General features: G+C 40.3%; 1 protein-coding gene across 1 annotated transcript; it reads left to right on the forward strand.

Annotated features, from left to right (window-relative positions):
- The first annotated feature begins 2,630 nt into the window (after positions 1 to 2,630).
- Positions 2,631 to 9,992, forward strand: LOC105933257 (solute carrier family 2, facilitated glucose transporter member 11). Its single transcript, XM_021321582.2, has 12 exons — positions 2,631 to 2,895; positions 4,123 to 4,215; positions 4,721 to 4,881; positions 4,955 to 5,079; positions 5,170 to 5,299; positions 6,658 to 6,806; positions 7,564 to 7,751; positions 7,838 to 7,948; positions 9,187 to 9,288; positions 9,369 to 9,444; positions 9,534 to 9,661; positions 9,768 to 9,992. Exons 1-12 carry the CDS (start codon positions 2,818 to 2,820, stop codon positions 9,954 to 9,956), a joined length of 1,530 nt encoding a protein of 509 aa, XP_021177257.2. The 5' UTR covers positions 2,631 to 2,817; the 3' UTR covers positions 9,957 to 9,992.
- Positions 9,993 to 15,411: the final 5,419 nt, after the last annotated feature.

Raw genomic sequence — 15,411 nt, forward strand, 5'->3', positions numbered from 1 at the left:
ACTTCTTCGTCACAAACAGGACTCAGTGGGACATATTCAGGAGGAATATTTGAAAGATGGCAAATTTAAGCGTTATTAAAACCTTTAGCCCTGACCCTCAGTAGACCCATAAAGGAGTTGTTGCTCTTTTTGATTTTTGTCATAAATAGAAAAGAAACCTTTAGTTTTATCGGGGTAGGAATTTACAGACTCTTCATCACAGTTGTTCCCAGCAGCTGTTATCTAAACTGAAATGATTAACTATGAGGAAACATGTTTTTTTTTTTCACTTTTCAGAACAAACTCAGCTTCCAGAGTAACAATGTTTCACCATTTCTTATGGCTATCTTATAGCTGCTTAGTCAGGGTTTTCTACCTGTGTAGCAACAATTTATGTTAAAATAGCAAAATCTAGGAAAAAAAAAATACAAAGTTTGGGCTACAGTGCAGAGACGGAGGTTTTTATTTTGTCAGGTTTTATATGAATGAAATCTTCCTGTGTTTCGTCTGTTTTGTTTAATCCTGGGCAAATCATCTCGGAAACATCCTTTCCTTCTCTGTTGGGGATGCGGAGTGACAGACAAGAATATCAGCAGCAGGAGGAAAAGAGGAGGTGCAGCAGCGGCTCCCGCCCCAAATGCCCAGCCTGTGATTTACTATTTATTTTATATTGAAGAAGAGCTACCAGAGGCCTCTTCTTCCTCGTGGAAGAGCCCTGCTGCTGTTGGTCGAGTAAGACAACAGCCTCTAAACTTTAACCATGTTTCCAAAGGAAGAATAACGTTTTTATTTGAGTTTTGCTTAATGAATTACAATTATTTTAGCGACTGACTTCTTGTTTTAATATTGTAAATACTACTTTACTTGTTTTTACGTATGTTTCTTTTAGATTACCGTATTTCCATCTGCACCAGAAGAAAAATGAAAATGTTTTACATTCGTAAAGAAACTTATTTTATTACATAGAAATGTAATTCAGAAAACATAACCAAGACCTACAAGGAAGCACCGTCTTTGGGTAGATTTCAGTCGTCTTGGTATTTATTTAATTCGACCAATATAATTGCAACATTGCACAAATATACAAATGAGAAAACAAAGCTCAAAATTGACTGAAACTGATACTTTTAAATTAACTTATCTCAGTCACGTACTGTACATTAAATGAAAGTGTTTCATAAAGCCACTACACGGACTGTTATGTTTAGTATGTCATAATGTTTTTTTTAAGGAGAAGGAGTGGGGAGGTCAAAAACAAGCCACTGATGCAGCAAACATGTGGAAGAAGACTAACTCAGAGACTAACATTAAACTTTGTTGCCAGAATGCAAGCCTTGGAAGAGAGATGTAACTGAAAGCCCCCATCCCCACTTTGAAACATGACGGTGGCAGGATCACGGGGAGGTGTTGGCCTAGTGGTTAGAGCTGTGTGCTTGCGCTCTGAGAAGGTTGCAAGTACCCGGTTTGAGCCCCACTGCCTGCAATCTGGGTCCCTGAGCAAGACCCTCAACCCCCAATTGCTCCCCAGGTGCCACACAGTGGCAGCCCACTGTTTCCCAAGGGGATGGGTTAAGATGCAGAAGTGAATTTCTCCAATGTGAGATTAATAAAGTTCAATTATTATTATCATGCTGAGTGGAAGCGTTTCTTCAGCCGAGACGGATGCACTGGTCAAATTACATGGGGAGATGGATTGGGCTAAATAAAGGAGAATCCTGGAAGAAACCCTGTCAGAGGCCGCAAAGGACAGCAGACTCAGAAATACAAAGGAAGGATATAGATGCATGCAGTTAGGATGACCCAATCAAGATCTAAGTCCTGTTTAGAATTTGGTAAACTTGAAAACTTTATGTTCACAGTTGTCCGTGATTTACTCTGACTGAATTTGTCTATAGAGATGGGGGGGGGGGGGTACATTTCTGCGCAAAGCTGGTAAGGACAGATAATAATAATCATCTTATCTGAAATGTATTCTCTGCATTTCAACCCATCCCCTTGGGGAGCAGTGGGCTGCCACTGTGCAACCCCCAGTAATCAGGGGTTAAGGGTCTTGCTCAAGGAGCCAGAGTGGAAGTCTGTGGGAGTTGAACCTAGAACCTCCGGGACACAAGCACAATGCTTTAACCATCAGGCCACCACTGCCCCCGTTAAGCAAATACCTGCAGCTGGAACTGCAGCACAGGTATTTCTACAAAGTAAAGATGCAAGACATGAATAACTAACTATGCATGCTGAAATGTTAGGGAACCCTGTAGCCACTTCCTTCCTGTTGCAGTTTGTGGAAACAGGATTTTATTGAAGGGTCAATGAGTAAAGGCAGCTGTATTTTTGGATTTCTATTTTTCTAAATAAGTAAATTAAAACCATGTTCTCTTTTCCTTCCACTCCTGAAATGTGCTAGTCCGTCACACGAGGTTCCCAGAAATAATAAGTTGCTGATATGCTGCAGATGTGAGCACTAACATTAACACTGCATCACTTATCGCAACAAAGCAAAAGTTCTTCAGGACCCAAACTATGCAGCAGATTACCCTCTGACACAGAGATTACATCTGCCAGATCTTTTTCTCCTTTTCCGGTGTAAGCATTTGCGCTAATGCCAGCGTTGGTACTTTCAGCCTCCTCCCTTGGAGATAAAAATAATTTCTAACCTGCTGATTGAGGTTGCTGGCTGCAGCTGCAACAACCGCAGGAATCAACTGGATAGACCAGGTTTCCTCTAGGGCAGCGTCTGGTCATACATGTTGCTCGCGTCATAAAGTGACGATGTCGCTGTAATAGCAGGAATGGTCAACTAAAGTCTGTCGATGTGTAACTTTGTGTGGCCATCCTTCATATATGCTGGACCTCTCCTCGTTCTGCAGCCTGCATCCAGGAAGCCAGCACCACAACATGGAGCCTCCATCGTCAAAGAAGGTGGGTGGACGTGGCACTCGCAGCACCTTTAGAAAATGATCTGTGTTTTATATTTCTCTAAATGTACTCGGCATAGTACGGTACACTGCATGCAGAGTTAAGTTAAAACGTTGATTTTTGTTTGTTTGTTTGAGTTTGTCATTTTTAGAGACATTGCCTGGTTGGCTGTCTGCACTTCCAGTTATAATATGCAATAGTTCTCGTATTTTCTTTTATTTATTTATTTTTGCATTTCAGATTTCACTTAACTCATCTTAAAATTGAAGACCTTTGTTAGAAATAGATAACTTTGTTTTGTTAAAAAAAAAAAAGTTATGCATCCATGAATTTGCCACTACTTGCATTTATAGATGTTGAAAACATTTTGTTACTGTAAGCGTCCGATACTGTAACACTTTAAAACTTTCCAGAAAAAGAAGTTTGACCTTTTGAACCGTAGATTGTTCTGCAAGCACGTGAAGAGCAACAATGTATAAATGAGATATGGGTAACTTTAATGTCCTTTACTGACTGACTCTGGATCAGACATATGTGAAAAACAGGCAGAAAAATCTTCTTTTTTTTTTTGTTAAATTTAAAATATGTTCATCTAGATTTCTCATTTAATAATCCTCATTTTAAAAAAATGATCAAATTATAATATATCTTAATACATTATAACACAGGGAGTAACAAAAACAATGTTGTTTAATCAAAATTATTTTTTAATACAACTTATCATCGCTGAAGTAAAACAAAACTTTAACAGAAATATCTGTTTTATTTTAAGCCTTTGAATTTATTTATTTATTGCCATGTTCTAAATCCGGTGGTGATGCATTATATTTCACATGCAATAACATATATATATTTATATATATATATATATATATATATATATATATATATATATATATATATATATATATATATATATATAGAGAGAGAGAGAGAGAGAGAGAGAGAGAGAGAGAGAGAGAGATAGAATAGAATAGATAGATAGATAGATAGATAGATAGATAGATAGATAGATAGATAGATAGATAGATAGATAGATAGATAGATAGATAGATAGATAGATAGATAGATAGATAGATAGATAGATAGATAGATAGATAGATAGATAGATAGATAGATAGATAGATAGATAGATAGATAGATAGATAGATATGTGGTGATTTGCTGTACTTTTTTATGTTGTTATAACATAATATATAGCATTACAACACTTTTTCATGCCCGCTGCAGCACTGGAGGCTCTACCTGATGTCTGTGGTGTTGGGAATAGGAGGATCGTTTCAGTACGGGATCCAGGTTTCCTTCATCGCTTCTCCTGCAGTGGTGAGATCTGTTACACTCCTGGATAAAACGAACATGAATTGTGACGCATTTCGTGACACGTGGTTGTATTAAACCCTTATTTTGCCTATTCAGCCTAAGCATGTATCAGAACTGCATTAAATAACTTCCATTGTATTACCCTTACAACAATACCTGGTGATTTATCAACCAGGAAGAAAGGTCTTGATATAAATGTGCAGCTGGTTGTTGTTAAGAAGCAACAAACTACATCTCTTCTCGCCATCCCACCTTCAAACTTGCTAAAAAGCCAAATTAGGCAACAATCTCTCGATCAAGCATTTTAAATCAAAATATTGTATGTCATTTATTTGCTATTTTACACAAACTGTGCTGCAAATCCCCATTTTTAATAGGTCCCTGTGATTGAGGGGAAAAAAGCATCAAAGTGCTGCATGGGGGCAGTTTACAGATGTCGCTCTGTCGATCAGGACTTTCAAAGACGCCGTGTGGGAAAAAACATTTCCACTGTCAAACTTTTGCGCAGCACGTTCGTAGCTTCGTGAACTACACCTGGATGCTGAGGTACGGCAGCCCGGTGGACGAGTCGGCCAACCAGCTGATCTGGTCCTTCATCGTGGCCGTGTTGAGTCTGGGGGCCTGGGCCGGGGCCGTTCACAGCGGCAGCCTTCCTGTCACCTACGGCCGGTGAGACACCACTACCGGTGCGCCATACTGGAAGAACTGGAAACAAACCAGCTGAACGTTTCTTGTTTTCTAGAAAAAAGGCTCTCCTGATCAACAACGTCGTGGCCATGGCTGCTGCCCTGCTTATGGTTTTCAGTCGCACGGCAAATTCTTTCGAGATGATCCTGCTGGGGAGATTTCTGTATGGATACAACGTTGGTATGTCACCAGGACTCGTTTTGGGAGCAGTTTTCCGCCTGCTCCGGGTTTTTTTTTCACCTCCTCTGCTCGTCTCCTTCACCTCCACAGGTCTCGGCCTCAGCGTTCACCTCATGTATCTCGGGGAGAGTTCCCCAAAGGAGCTCAGAGGTTTCATGACGCTCACCAGCTCCATCTTCATCGGTTTGGGGAAGGTCACAGGCCAGATAATCGGCATTAAGTGAGCTCCCTTTCTCTGTCTCTCTGATCGCGTTACTTTACATGATACCTTTGATGATACCTCTGAGACAAACAGTGCCTCACAAAAATACTCATATCTCTTGAGTCATATTTTGTCATGTTATAAATTCAACATATTTTGATGGATAGACCAACACAAGCCCCACAGGCTTTGCAGATTAAGATCCTGAAATGTGTGCCTATTCCTCTTTGGAAAAGAGTTTTACCAGACTTGCAAAAGAGTATTTTTATGAATGTTTTCAGTTCTTGCCGAGGTTTCTCAATTAAGCTAAGGTCTGGGCTTTAACTAGGCCATTCTGACTCATAAGCTGTGATCTAAACTGCTCCTTTGTAGCTCTGGCTGTATGTGGGTTGAACCATCATCCCCGACTCCAGTAGCCTCTGGTTTCTTTTCCTGCACTGCCCTGTGTTAATTTCCACCCATCTGTCTTTCCAACAAGATCGACAAGCTTCCTTGTCTGTCCTGAAGATGAGCATCCCTGCTGGATGATGCTGCCACCACCATGTTTCACCATCAGGGTGGTGTTTCCAGGGTTATAAGCAGTGTTAGGTTACCCACCAGACAAAAAAGAGACTTTTTCCCCTTTTTGTAAAAAGCCAGATTGGTGGACCACACACTTAATAACTATCCTGGCCAGATTCTTCCTCAATTTGGGCCCCTTGCCTGCCTCCCTGACTAAAGTTCTCCTTTCCTGGCCTCAGTCCAGGTGGGCGGACATATCTTAGTATTTGTGCCATGCTTTTTTCCCAGTTTCAGAAGATGGGATTGGGCAGAGCTCAGTCAGATGTTTGAAGCTTGGAATATTATTTCATAACTTAAGTCGGCTTTAAACTTTACAACAGCTTTATCCCAGACCTTTATATCTCTTTTTTTTTTTTGGACTTCATGACACTGTTTGTTCATTATTCTTCTCTAACAAACTTTCATAGAGCAGCTGGATTAATACACACAGGTGTTACACAGGGAATCAGACTTCTCAGGGTGAATCGTTGAACTTTTTGGGGGAATTTGAGTAAAACAAGTCATTTCACATTTATAAAAAACATTTTTATTTGTATTCTCCCTTTTCTTCAGTTTCACAATTACGCATGACGGTGCGTTCAAAATCATAAATTGAAGTTTTGTTGCTGGAACGTGACTAAATGTGGGGAAGGTTCAACAGGCATGAGCGGTTTTGCTGCTTACTGCAAAACGACTAGCATCCCATATAAAAAAAAAAATTTAAAAAAAAAAGATAATTTAGAGTTTATTTCTGGTTCCAGTATGTAAACAGTGTGATTTCACTTCCGATGGATTTCTTGTCTTTTCAACTTGGCTCTGCTGAACACTTTGTTCAGGGAGATAATGGGATCAGAGGAAATGTGGCCGTATCTCTTGGCTATCAGCGGCGTCCCGGCAGCGCTGCAGTTTGTGACGCTTCTTTTCTTCCCCGAGACGCCTCGATACCTTTACATCGACAAAGGAGACGCGGACGGCAGCAGAAAAGGTTAGATGACCCCGCAGACTCTGGCTCGGTCTGCTGGTTTAGGGCAGAACCCTCAATGATTGAAACTAAACCTTTGAATTAATTTTGTAGTTCACCTAACTGTAAGCAGACTAGAGCATCAGGAGTATTATTAAGGCTGTGCTGGAATGCTATTTAGTTAAAGCCACGTAGAAACATAGGGCAGATAAGCAAGAGTGTGACAGAGGTATCACAATCAACTGTACTTAGTAATATTTGATTCATCAGAAGCACATAAGACATGTTTTTATAGTGTTGTATCTGTTTTCTTTGACGCAAATGTTAAAATGTACTAACTGTGCCGAATCTCACCTTCTCTTCTTTCGTCTCATTCTACACTGTGAAAAGGGAACTAAAAGTAAGTACACTTTTCTTGAAATTAGTGCATTTTTCCTTGATTTGAGCAGATAAATAAGATTATCTGCCAATGGACAACCTTAATTTTTACCCCAAAAATAAGATAATTAAATATACTGTACTTGAAATGAGATGACAGAGATCATCTGTTCCTATTTTTAATGTAAATATCTTATTCCATTGGCAGATCATTTAAACTTACTGCTCAAAACAATGACAAATACACTCATTTACTTACTTTTAGTTCCCTTTTTGCAGTGTAAAGTTTGTTTGCTCTCTGGTTAAACCTTGAAAGGGGCTGCACACAACTCTAATGCTCGGTAGCCTTGCCTCAAAGAGTAATTTCTGTGATTCCTGCGCGTATTTGTCATGCATGTAACAGCCCTGCAGTGGCTGTGGCAGGAGGACAACCTGAAGCTGGAGCTGGACGACATGCAGAAAGAGCGAGAGAGGGCGCTGGGAGAGAAGGCCAAAACAGTGAAGGATGTCCTCACCTCTCGCTGTGTGAGGTGGCAGCTGCTCACTCTCACCATCCCCTGCGCTGGCGTTCAGTTCTGCGGCATCAATGCGGTGTGTTGGAAACTGATGTGGGGTATTTTTTTTTTCCCCCGTATAGCTATTATCTGGTCTGACCTCCTTTCTTTTTTGTCGATCAGCTGTACTTCTACGCTTTTGACATCTTCCGTGAGTCTGGGGTACCAGAGAATCAGATGCACTATTTGGCTATCGGTATCGGAGCAACAGAACTTATCGCCATAACGCTCTGTGTAAGTTTCTGTAAAAAGCACCACGAGCAGGACTGTAGCTAAGAAGATGGTGGTAGAGAATTGAACGGCAGAAATGCTTAACATTTTATCTGTAAAAAGAATTTAAAATATATTTGTTTATGTTTTTTTCCCCCAATGCATAATATGGGTAAAAAAAAACATGGTTTCTAAATTAAATTAAACAGAAATTCACTTGGGTCTGATACCAGAGTGGTATGCACAGCCTAAAGGTAAAATTCACTGACTAATGTAAAACATTTTCACAATTCCAATACCTGGAAAGTTCCAAATTAATTTAATTTTATTTATATAGCTCCAATGGAGTGAATTTCTCCATTGTGAGATCAATAAAGACTATCTTATCTTATCTTAATTCCCAACACGTCATCTCATGGCACTTTACAAAGTCAAAATCAAGCAAATCAGACAGATTGATCAAAACGTTTCCTATCTATGGAAACCCAGCAGATTGCATCGAGTCTTTGTAACCAGCATTCACTCCTCCTGAAAGAGCATAGAGCCACAGTAGAGAGTCATCTGCATTGTTGATTGCTTTGCAGCAATTCCTCATATTGAGCATGCATGAAGTGACAGTGGAGAGGAAAATTCTCCTTTAACAGCGAGGAAAACCTCCAGCAGAACCAGAACCAGGCTCAGTGTGAACGGTCATCTGCCTCGACCGACTGGGGTTAGAGAAGACAGAGCAGAGACACAAAAATCACAGAAGCACACATTGATCCAGGACTGTTTTCTACATTATATGGTAATAACAGATGTTCTGTCTCCCCTGGATAATGTCACAGCTAACAGAACGCCAGACCAGGTGTACCTACTATGAAGAGAAAAAAATGACAGAGAACAAAAAGTTAAAAGCTGAAATTACAAACAAACAAATGCAAATCTCTGACAAAGGCGTAGCCACCTCTTCTTTCCAATGTTGCGGTCAGTCATGATAAATGCAAATTGGAGAACAGTAGGAGAATTCAGCAGAGTGAGAAAAATAGACCCTGATGTCCCCCAGCAATCTAAGCCTGTAGCAGCATAACTACAGCGATAGCTCAGGGTAACCTAACCCACTCTAACTATAAGCTTTGTCAAGTTAAGTTTGGGGGAAATTAATCGATAAGTTCAGTTGAGGTTCCTCGAATGTATCTGGAATGTTAAAAAAAAAACACCTTTCACGTTTTCGTAATGCGACTAGTAGGATTTATAAAACAACAAAGTCTGTTGTGTCCCAGTCCTTCCTGATAGACCGTGCAGGCAGAAAAAAGCTGATGGGGTATGGTTATCTGTTGATGGGCGTCACCATGTGCCTTCTCACTGTCATGTTGTCCATCAAGGTAAAAAAAACACTCACTAACAAATCACTGTCCTACACTGCCACTGTGAATGCACTCTTACATTCTGTGTCCTTCCTCAGGATCTGAGCCCTCAGATACCGTATGTGAACATCGCTTTAATCTTTTGCGTTATTTGCATTTATGGACTCGGGCCTTGTGAGTCGCCTTTGTTGTTCTCCTACAATCTACATTATAAAAATTTTAAAGGGGATTATTTTTAATAATGTGTCCAAATCCACGCCCAGCTGGAGTGTCTATGGCTCTCCCCGCTGACCTCTTCCTACAAGCCTGGCGTCCTTCGGCGTATGTGATCAGTGGCACCGTCAACTGGCTCGGCATGTTCCTGGTGGGAATGCTGTTTGGCTACGTTGTGGTAGGACGTCCACCCTGCGTCGTTTAGAGGTTACATATGAGCGTAAATGAAGGGTTTGGATCTTTCTTTTTTTTTAACACTATGTTTTTGTTGTGTGTCCACACAGGAGGGACTCGGGCAGTTCTGCTTTCTGATTTTTGTGGCTTACTCCATTTCCAGCGCTGCCTTCATGCTATATTTTGTCCCCGAGACCAAAGGGAAGACCATGGTGGAGATAATGGATGATTTTAACAAACTGAATTACAAGAACAGAGAGAGTGACATTGAAAGCACAGGCATTTCGACTAAATTGTAGCGCTCTGGTCCAATTTTACCTTTTGAACTTTGACTCTTAGAGGGAAAAAAGGTACACCTATTCTATTGTTGGATTTTTTTTTCAACCATGACAGAGTTTGTACAGAAGTATAGAAAGTAAAAAGAACATTTTGTACAAAAGAAGAGTTTAAATTGTTTTGTTCTTGCATTTTTGTAATCACTTGCTTTTAAAAGCATGTAAAATGTATACAGCTTTTTCCTTTTGCACAAGCTGCACACCTGAACTATAACAGGTATCTTAATTTCCGTATCTGAAATTAATGTAATTGACACTGAAAAACTGTTAAGGGAGGCTAGTCCAAATTGATGAAATGACACTGCAGCAACTCAAAATGGTCTTCAGTAGTTAGTATGACCCAGACGTTCTCCTATGCATGCCTGATAACGTCGGGGAAAGCTCCTTATGAGATGATACCCTGGGGTGCCTTCTCCCAGATCCTGACCAGAGCATCAATGAGCTCCTGATACAGTCTTAGGTCGAACCTGGAGGCATTTGATCGACCTAAACATGATGTTCCAGAGGTGCTTTATGTCAGGGATACCCCAGTGGCCTGCTGGAGGTCACTTTGTAGGGCTCTGGCAGAACTCATCCTGTTCCTCCTTGCACAAAGGAGTAGATACCGGTCTTACCGATGGATTTAGGACCTGTCCGGCTCGCCTAGAGTAACATTCTTGTCTCCTAGAATCTCCTCTTGAGAGCGTGACACGGCAAACCTTCTGGCGATATCACGTTTTGATCTTGGACTGCCTGTGCGACTTCTGTAGAGTCCAGGTGTCGCCTCATGGTACCAGTAGACACCGACTCTGGGCAAATGCAAAACTACTGAAAAGCAGCCAAAAATAAATAAATAAGAACATCTGTGACGTCCATCTGCAAAACCGTTTCTGTTTTTGGGGGTAATTTCATTGTTGCCTCTTTAGTGCCTGTTTTTATTTATTTTTTTATTAATACTAAAACAGCTAACCTGACTCTCGCCCAATGGATGTAATTCCATGAAGCTCCACACGTCCATCTGGAATCGCTGCCATTGAAAGGGATTTCAACACCACATAAAATAGACGAGCCAATCAGGATCACCAGGCGGGATTTTCGTAGATATGGCGCATCAGGGAAGCGACTGTTTGGGTTCAGACAACAATGGCGGCTCGCAGCGAGGAAGCAAGCGGTAACATTGATGCTGCTATTTCATCAGTGTTGCCAAATCTACCGAACATTAACTATTTAAAAGAACACCAGAGAACGTCTTTGAAGGCTTTTGTTAGTGGAGACGATGGTTTCGCCTTTCTCCCGACCGGGTTTGTCAAAAGCTTGATCTTCCCTAATGTCAGCATCATGGGTTGGTTTCAATGCGAGTGGTTGAAGTAGTGCATCAGTAAGGATGACGGACTAGTGGTTTATCCAATGATATGCAAGGATTTTTGATAAGGCCCCGCCTTCTGATATACATCTCCAATGGAGCAATCCCAGGTAGTTGTGTGGAGCTCTGCAGAACGAGATCCATCTGGTGAGAATCAGGTTAGAAAACAGCCGACATTGATCAACGACCCCCTCTACTACTGAACCGACCAGATCGATATTAAGAGAAGTTCATCTGACTTGATATACCGATTAAAAACTATTCCTTTAATCTTTTGCTTTTAGCAGTGCATTATGTAAAACGTGATTGTAGTAGTAGTAGTAAGCGGAAACAGCTGAAAGTCCCAGTTTTCTAGTTGATGTTGTATAACCTATGGAACCATGGTTTCTGCTCTGATCAGACGTAAGGTTTTGACCTCAGAGCTCAAGTACTTGGGTTAAACAGCAAGACAATGGTCCATTATGAACCGGCAGGCCCACCTTTGAATAGCTAAAACAAAAACCCTAATGAAGGTTTTGAAATGGCCTAGTCAAAGTCCAGGCAAATATACGATTGAGGTTGCTCTGGCTTTGACCTTAAACGGGCCGTTCAGGCTCAAAAGAGGATAAATTAAAGCAGTTCTGCGAAGAATTGTGATGCAAAAGACTTATTGACAGCAATTGCAGACGGCTTTTTTTTTTTTTTTTTGGAAAACGTCACCATTTATTCCGGTCATCTTTGTCTGATAAGAAGTTTTAATTCGCTGACACACATAAGTGTGACGACAAAGCAAAAGCAAAAGGATCCTGTGAACCCCCCACCCCCACCACATAATTTTGTGGAAACGTCTGGCCATAACTTTATCAACTGCCTATTAACTACAGAACAAACGTTTGGAGATTTTCAGCTGCAATTTATTTGATTCTCGTCTCTAAACCAAGAATTCAAGACGAGACTCAATAACAAGAGTACAAAAACAAATACCTATAGAAAAGTAAGCTCATAATGAAATATGTCCAAAGACGGCATAACAAAAAAAAGAAAAAAAAAAAAGAACAAAGTTCAAGTGTTTTTAAGAGCAATCCCGTCGAATACAATGATAAAAGACCATGGCAACATATTGTACATCTTGCGCTTTTTATACAAAAGTGTCAATGCAAGTCACTCTGTACAATTTTTACCCTTTAAAAAACAGAAAAAGGGCCGTTTTATTAATTTTTTTTTATTAATCCACTGCTGAGCACAATCAGTATTTGGAAGGCACTTTGCAACAGACAAAAAAAAGGAAGCAAAAAGCTAAACATTTAAGCCAAAACAATATTGTAATTCAGTTTCGGAAAACAATAAAAATATATTTTCCTTACAAAGTCTAAAAACAAAAAAAAGTTGTATTACTTCTTTACAGCCTCTTCCAGGTGTTTTTAAACCAGGGGTCGCCAACCTTTTTGAAACTGAGTGCTACCCAATTGGTACTGCATCATACGAAGAGCTACCTGTACTAACTAAAGAGTAAAGAGTCAGAGCTCACCTTGACTTCATGTGATATAAACTTGTTTTCAATGCTTTTAAATCAGTGTAAATACAGGTATGATTAAAAAGGAAGAGCAACTGAATAAAACAGCATTTAAAACGCTACTCACTTGAGGGTTTTGCTATTTTTTTAAACAGGCTTGAGGGCACCACATATGGTCCTTGAAGGGGGCTACCTTGTTGGTGACCCCTGGTTTAAACAGTAAATGTAACAAAACATTTAAAATGACAAAAAAAAAAAAAACAGTGCAGAGTGGATTAAGAAAAAACGACAAAAAAAAAAACGACAAAAAAGGAGAAAGCTTGGTCAGAGTCGAGCAGCTGGCAGTGTGAGCGCTACCACAGCGAAGTGATAGTTCAGTGTAACTATTATATCCGACTACTGCCACCAACCAGTGATCGACATTCAGTCCCCAGCTCAGCTCAGACGCCTGAACGCGCATCTTACCCTCCAGATGGCCATAACTTAACATCCCTCGCAACAACACATGAAACTAAAATCTTAATATGTACAAAACTTACCACTTACAAACACAGATCAAACAGGTTGGTTCATATATATATATATATTTATATATATTTATAATATGTGGGTGTGTGTGTGTGTGCATGGAAGATATATACACTTGTTACAATCACAATATAACCATAAATAATATAGGAATGTACTAAAGTTCACACAAATAATTAAGCAGGTACGCTCAGATCCACTCACCAGACACACACACACACACACACACACAGTCAGCCCTTCACTGTTAGACTGAGCCTGATTTGCATCGCGATACACATGTGAAACAGAAACAAACAGAACTGCAACAATAACTCTGATGTGTGAAGTGTAGCAGGTGCTTTGGCAACCGCGAGGATACACCGGAGCGACTCTCTGTGCTCAACCGAGGTTCGTTGGAATTCAGATCCAAATATCTACAGGAGAGACAAACCCAAGGGAGTCATGACTGCGACCTGTGAAGGAGCGGCGATGAGACAAACCAAAGAAACACGGTGGATACCAGGTGGTCGGTGCGTCCCGAGAGGAGCCAAATAACTTAAGACTTTTGAAGGTTTGCTGGCTTTTATTCCTGCTGAGCTTTGAACGGCAAGAGAAGCAAAACTCACCGCCTCACCAGGGTGGGGGGTGGGGGCTCAAAACGAAGCGACTGGCCGCTAATCTGCGCCATGTTTTGAAGTGAATCAAAACACACCCGAAAATATAGATTTTTGCATAATTCCCTCGTGTCAATCAAGACAAATAGAGAAGCATAATGTCTTCACAAAGTGTTTAAAGATTTTAGAATTCCGCTCAATTAAAGACATCAAATTTAAACATCCCATTAAATAAAAGAAACTGCCTATGTTTGTCAGCGTCGCAGCAGACAAAATCAATGTTAAGACTCTCAAACATGGAACGTCCAACCTAAGAAAGCAGCTGCTGACGTGATGAGGCCCGCAGTCGGAGGACACGTCCCGAACCGCCGGATGAGAGGAGTCCGGTCGATGAAAGGTGGGAAACCCGCTGGACCGTTTGCTCCGGCGGCCGTGAATCCCTCCCTCCCTCCACGAAGCGACCAGACACCGCTTTGCACAACACACATGTTCACATCTCTATTTACCATAAATTAAAGTGGAAAAAAACAACAACAAAAAAAACAATAGTTTTTGTTTTGATAGTAAATTAAAATACAAACTCAGGGTATGAATAAGTTATTTAAACATAATCTACATCTTTTAAGAATATATACTGAAAATATACCTGATCGTGATTCCCATTTCATGCATTTAACCCATTTAGGAAACTAACGAATAAAGATGTGGAAACGATCCTGATTATTTTTGTAAAACTTCCTGTCTTGCACGTCTCCGGTTTCCCCTTTCAGTCTCCTCCGCTGTTTGGGAGCGTTTTAGTGAAATTAAGACAACCGCTTAATGTAAAGCTCAGTGATTTCTGAGTAATGGTATCAAAAAGAGAAGGTACAAATAAATGTGAAATCATTGTCCGTTTACTGACCTCTAACCACGTTTGTCTCCATTTAAATGAAATAGCCAATCACTGACTTTTCAGCATGATTTCTTCTCTTTTAAAAAAAAAAAAAAAACAAATAAAAGAAATTAAATAAAAAAGGAGGCACTTTCTTAAGTGCTTCTTAATTGAGGGTTTTTAATATCAAAGTGCCAGAGACCTGGCAAAACAGTTACTGGCACCCCTGGTACAGATGAGTGAAAATCCTTTCAGTAAATTCATCTTTATCACAGCAGCTTCACTTCGGTTTTAGAATAAATAAAAAGAAAAAAAAAAAAATCAACATTTAAATTAAGTACATTTATTCAGCGGAGGAAAGAAAAATACCTGCTGTAATATAAAAGCAACCAAACCATTTTTCATTGGAACTAATGGAAGGTCATCTGAGTAATACTTTGACTCGTTCTTTAGACCTTTTGTTTCCTGAGGTACAAATACGAACGGGACTCCTAACGGCTCTGCAAAATGGGAAAGAAATGAGTACATCCCATTAAAGTTAGGCTGACGTGTTCGTCTTCTGAAGTCTGGAAAAGGCTAGAAACCTATAC

Source organism: Fundulus heteroclitus, chromosome 20 (genome assembly GCF_011125445.2).
Source record: "Fundulus heteroclitus isolate FHET01 chromosome 20, MU-UCD_Fhet_4.1, whole genome shotgun sequence".
NCBI lineage: Eukaryota > Metazoa > Chordata > Actinopteri > Cyprinodontiformes > Fundulidae > Fundulus > Fundulus heteroclitus.

Excerpts from the sequence above, each read along its gene's own strand:
- LOC105933257 (XM_021321582.2), top strand. The coding sequence starts at position 2,818 with ATGCTGGACCTCTCCTCGTTCTGCAGCCTGCATCCAGGAAGCCAGCAC. Across the intron at positions 5,080-5,169 it reads TCTGTATGGATACAACGTTG|GTCTCGGCCTCAGCGTTCAC; the intron begins GTATGTCACCAG and ends TCACCTCCACAG. Across the intron at positions 9,445-9,533 it reads CATTTATGGACTCGGGCCTT|CTGGAGTGTCTATGGCTCTC; the intron begins GTGAGTCGCCTT and ends ATCCACGCCCAG.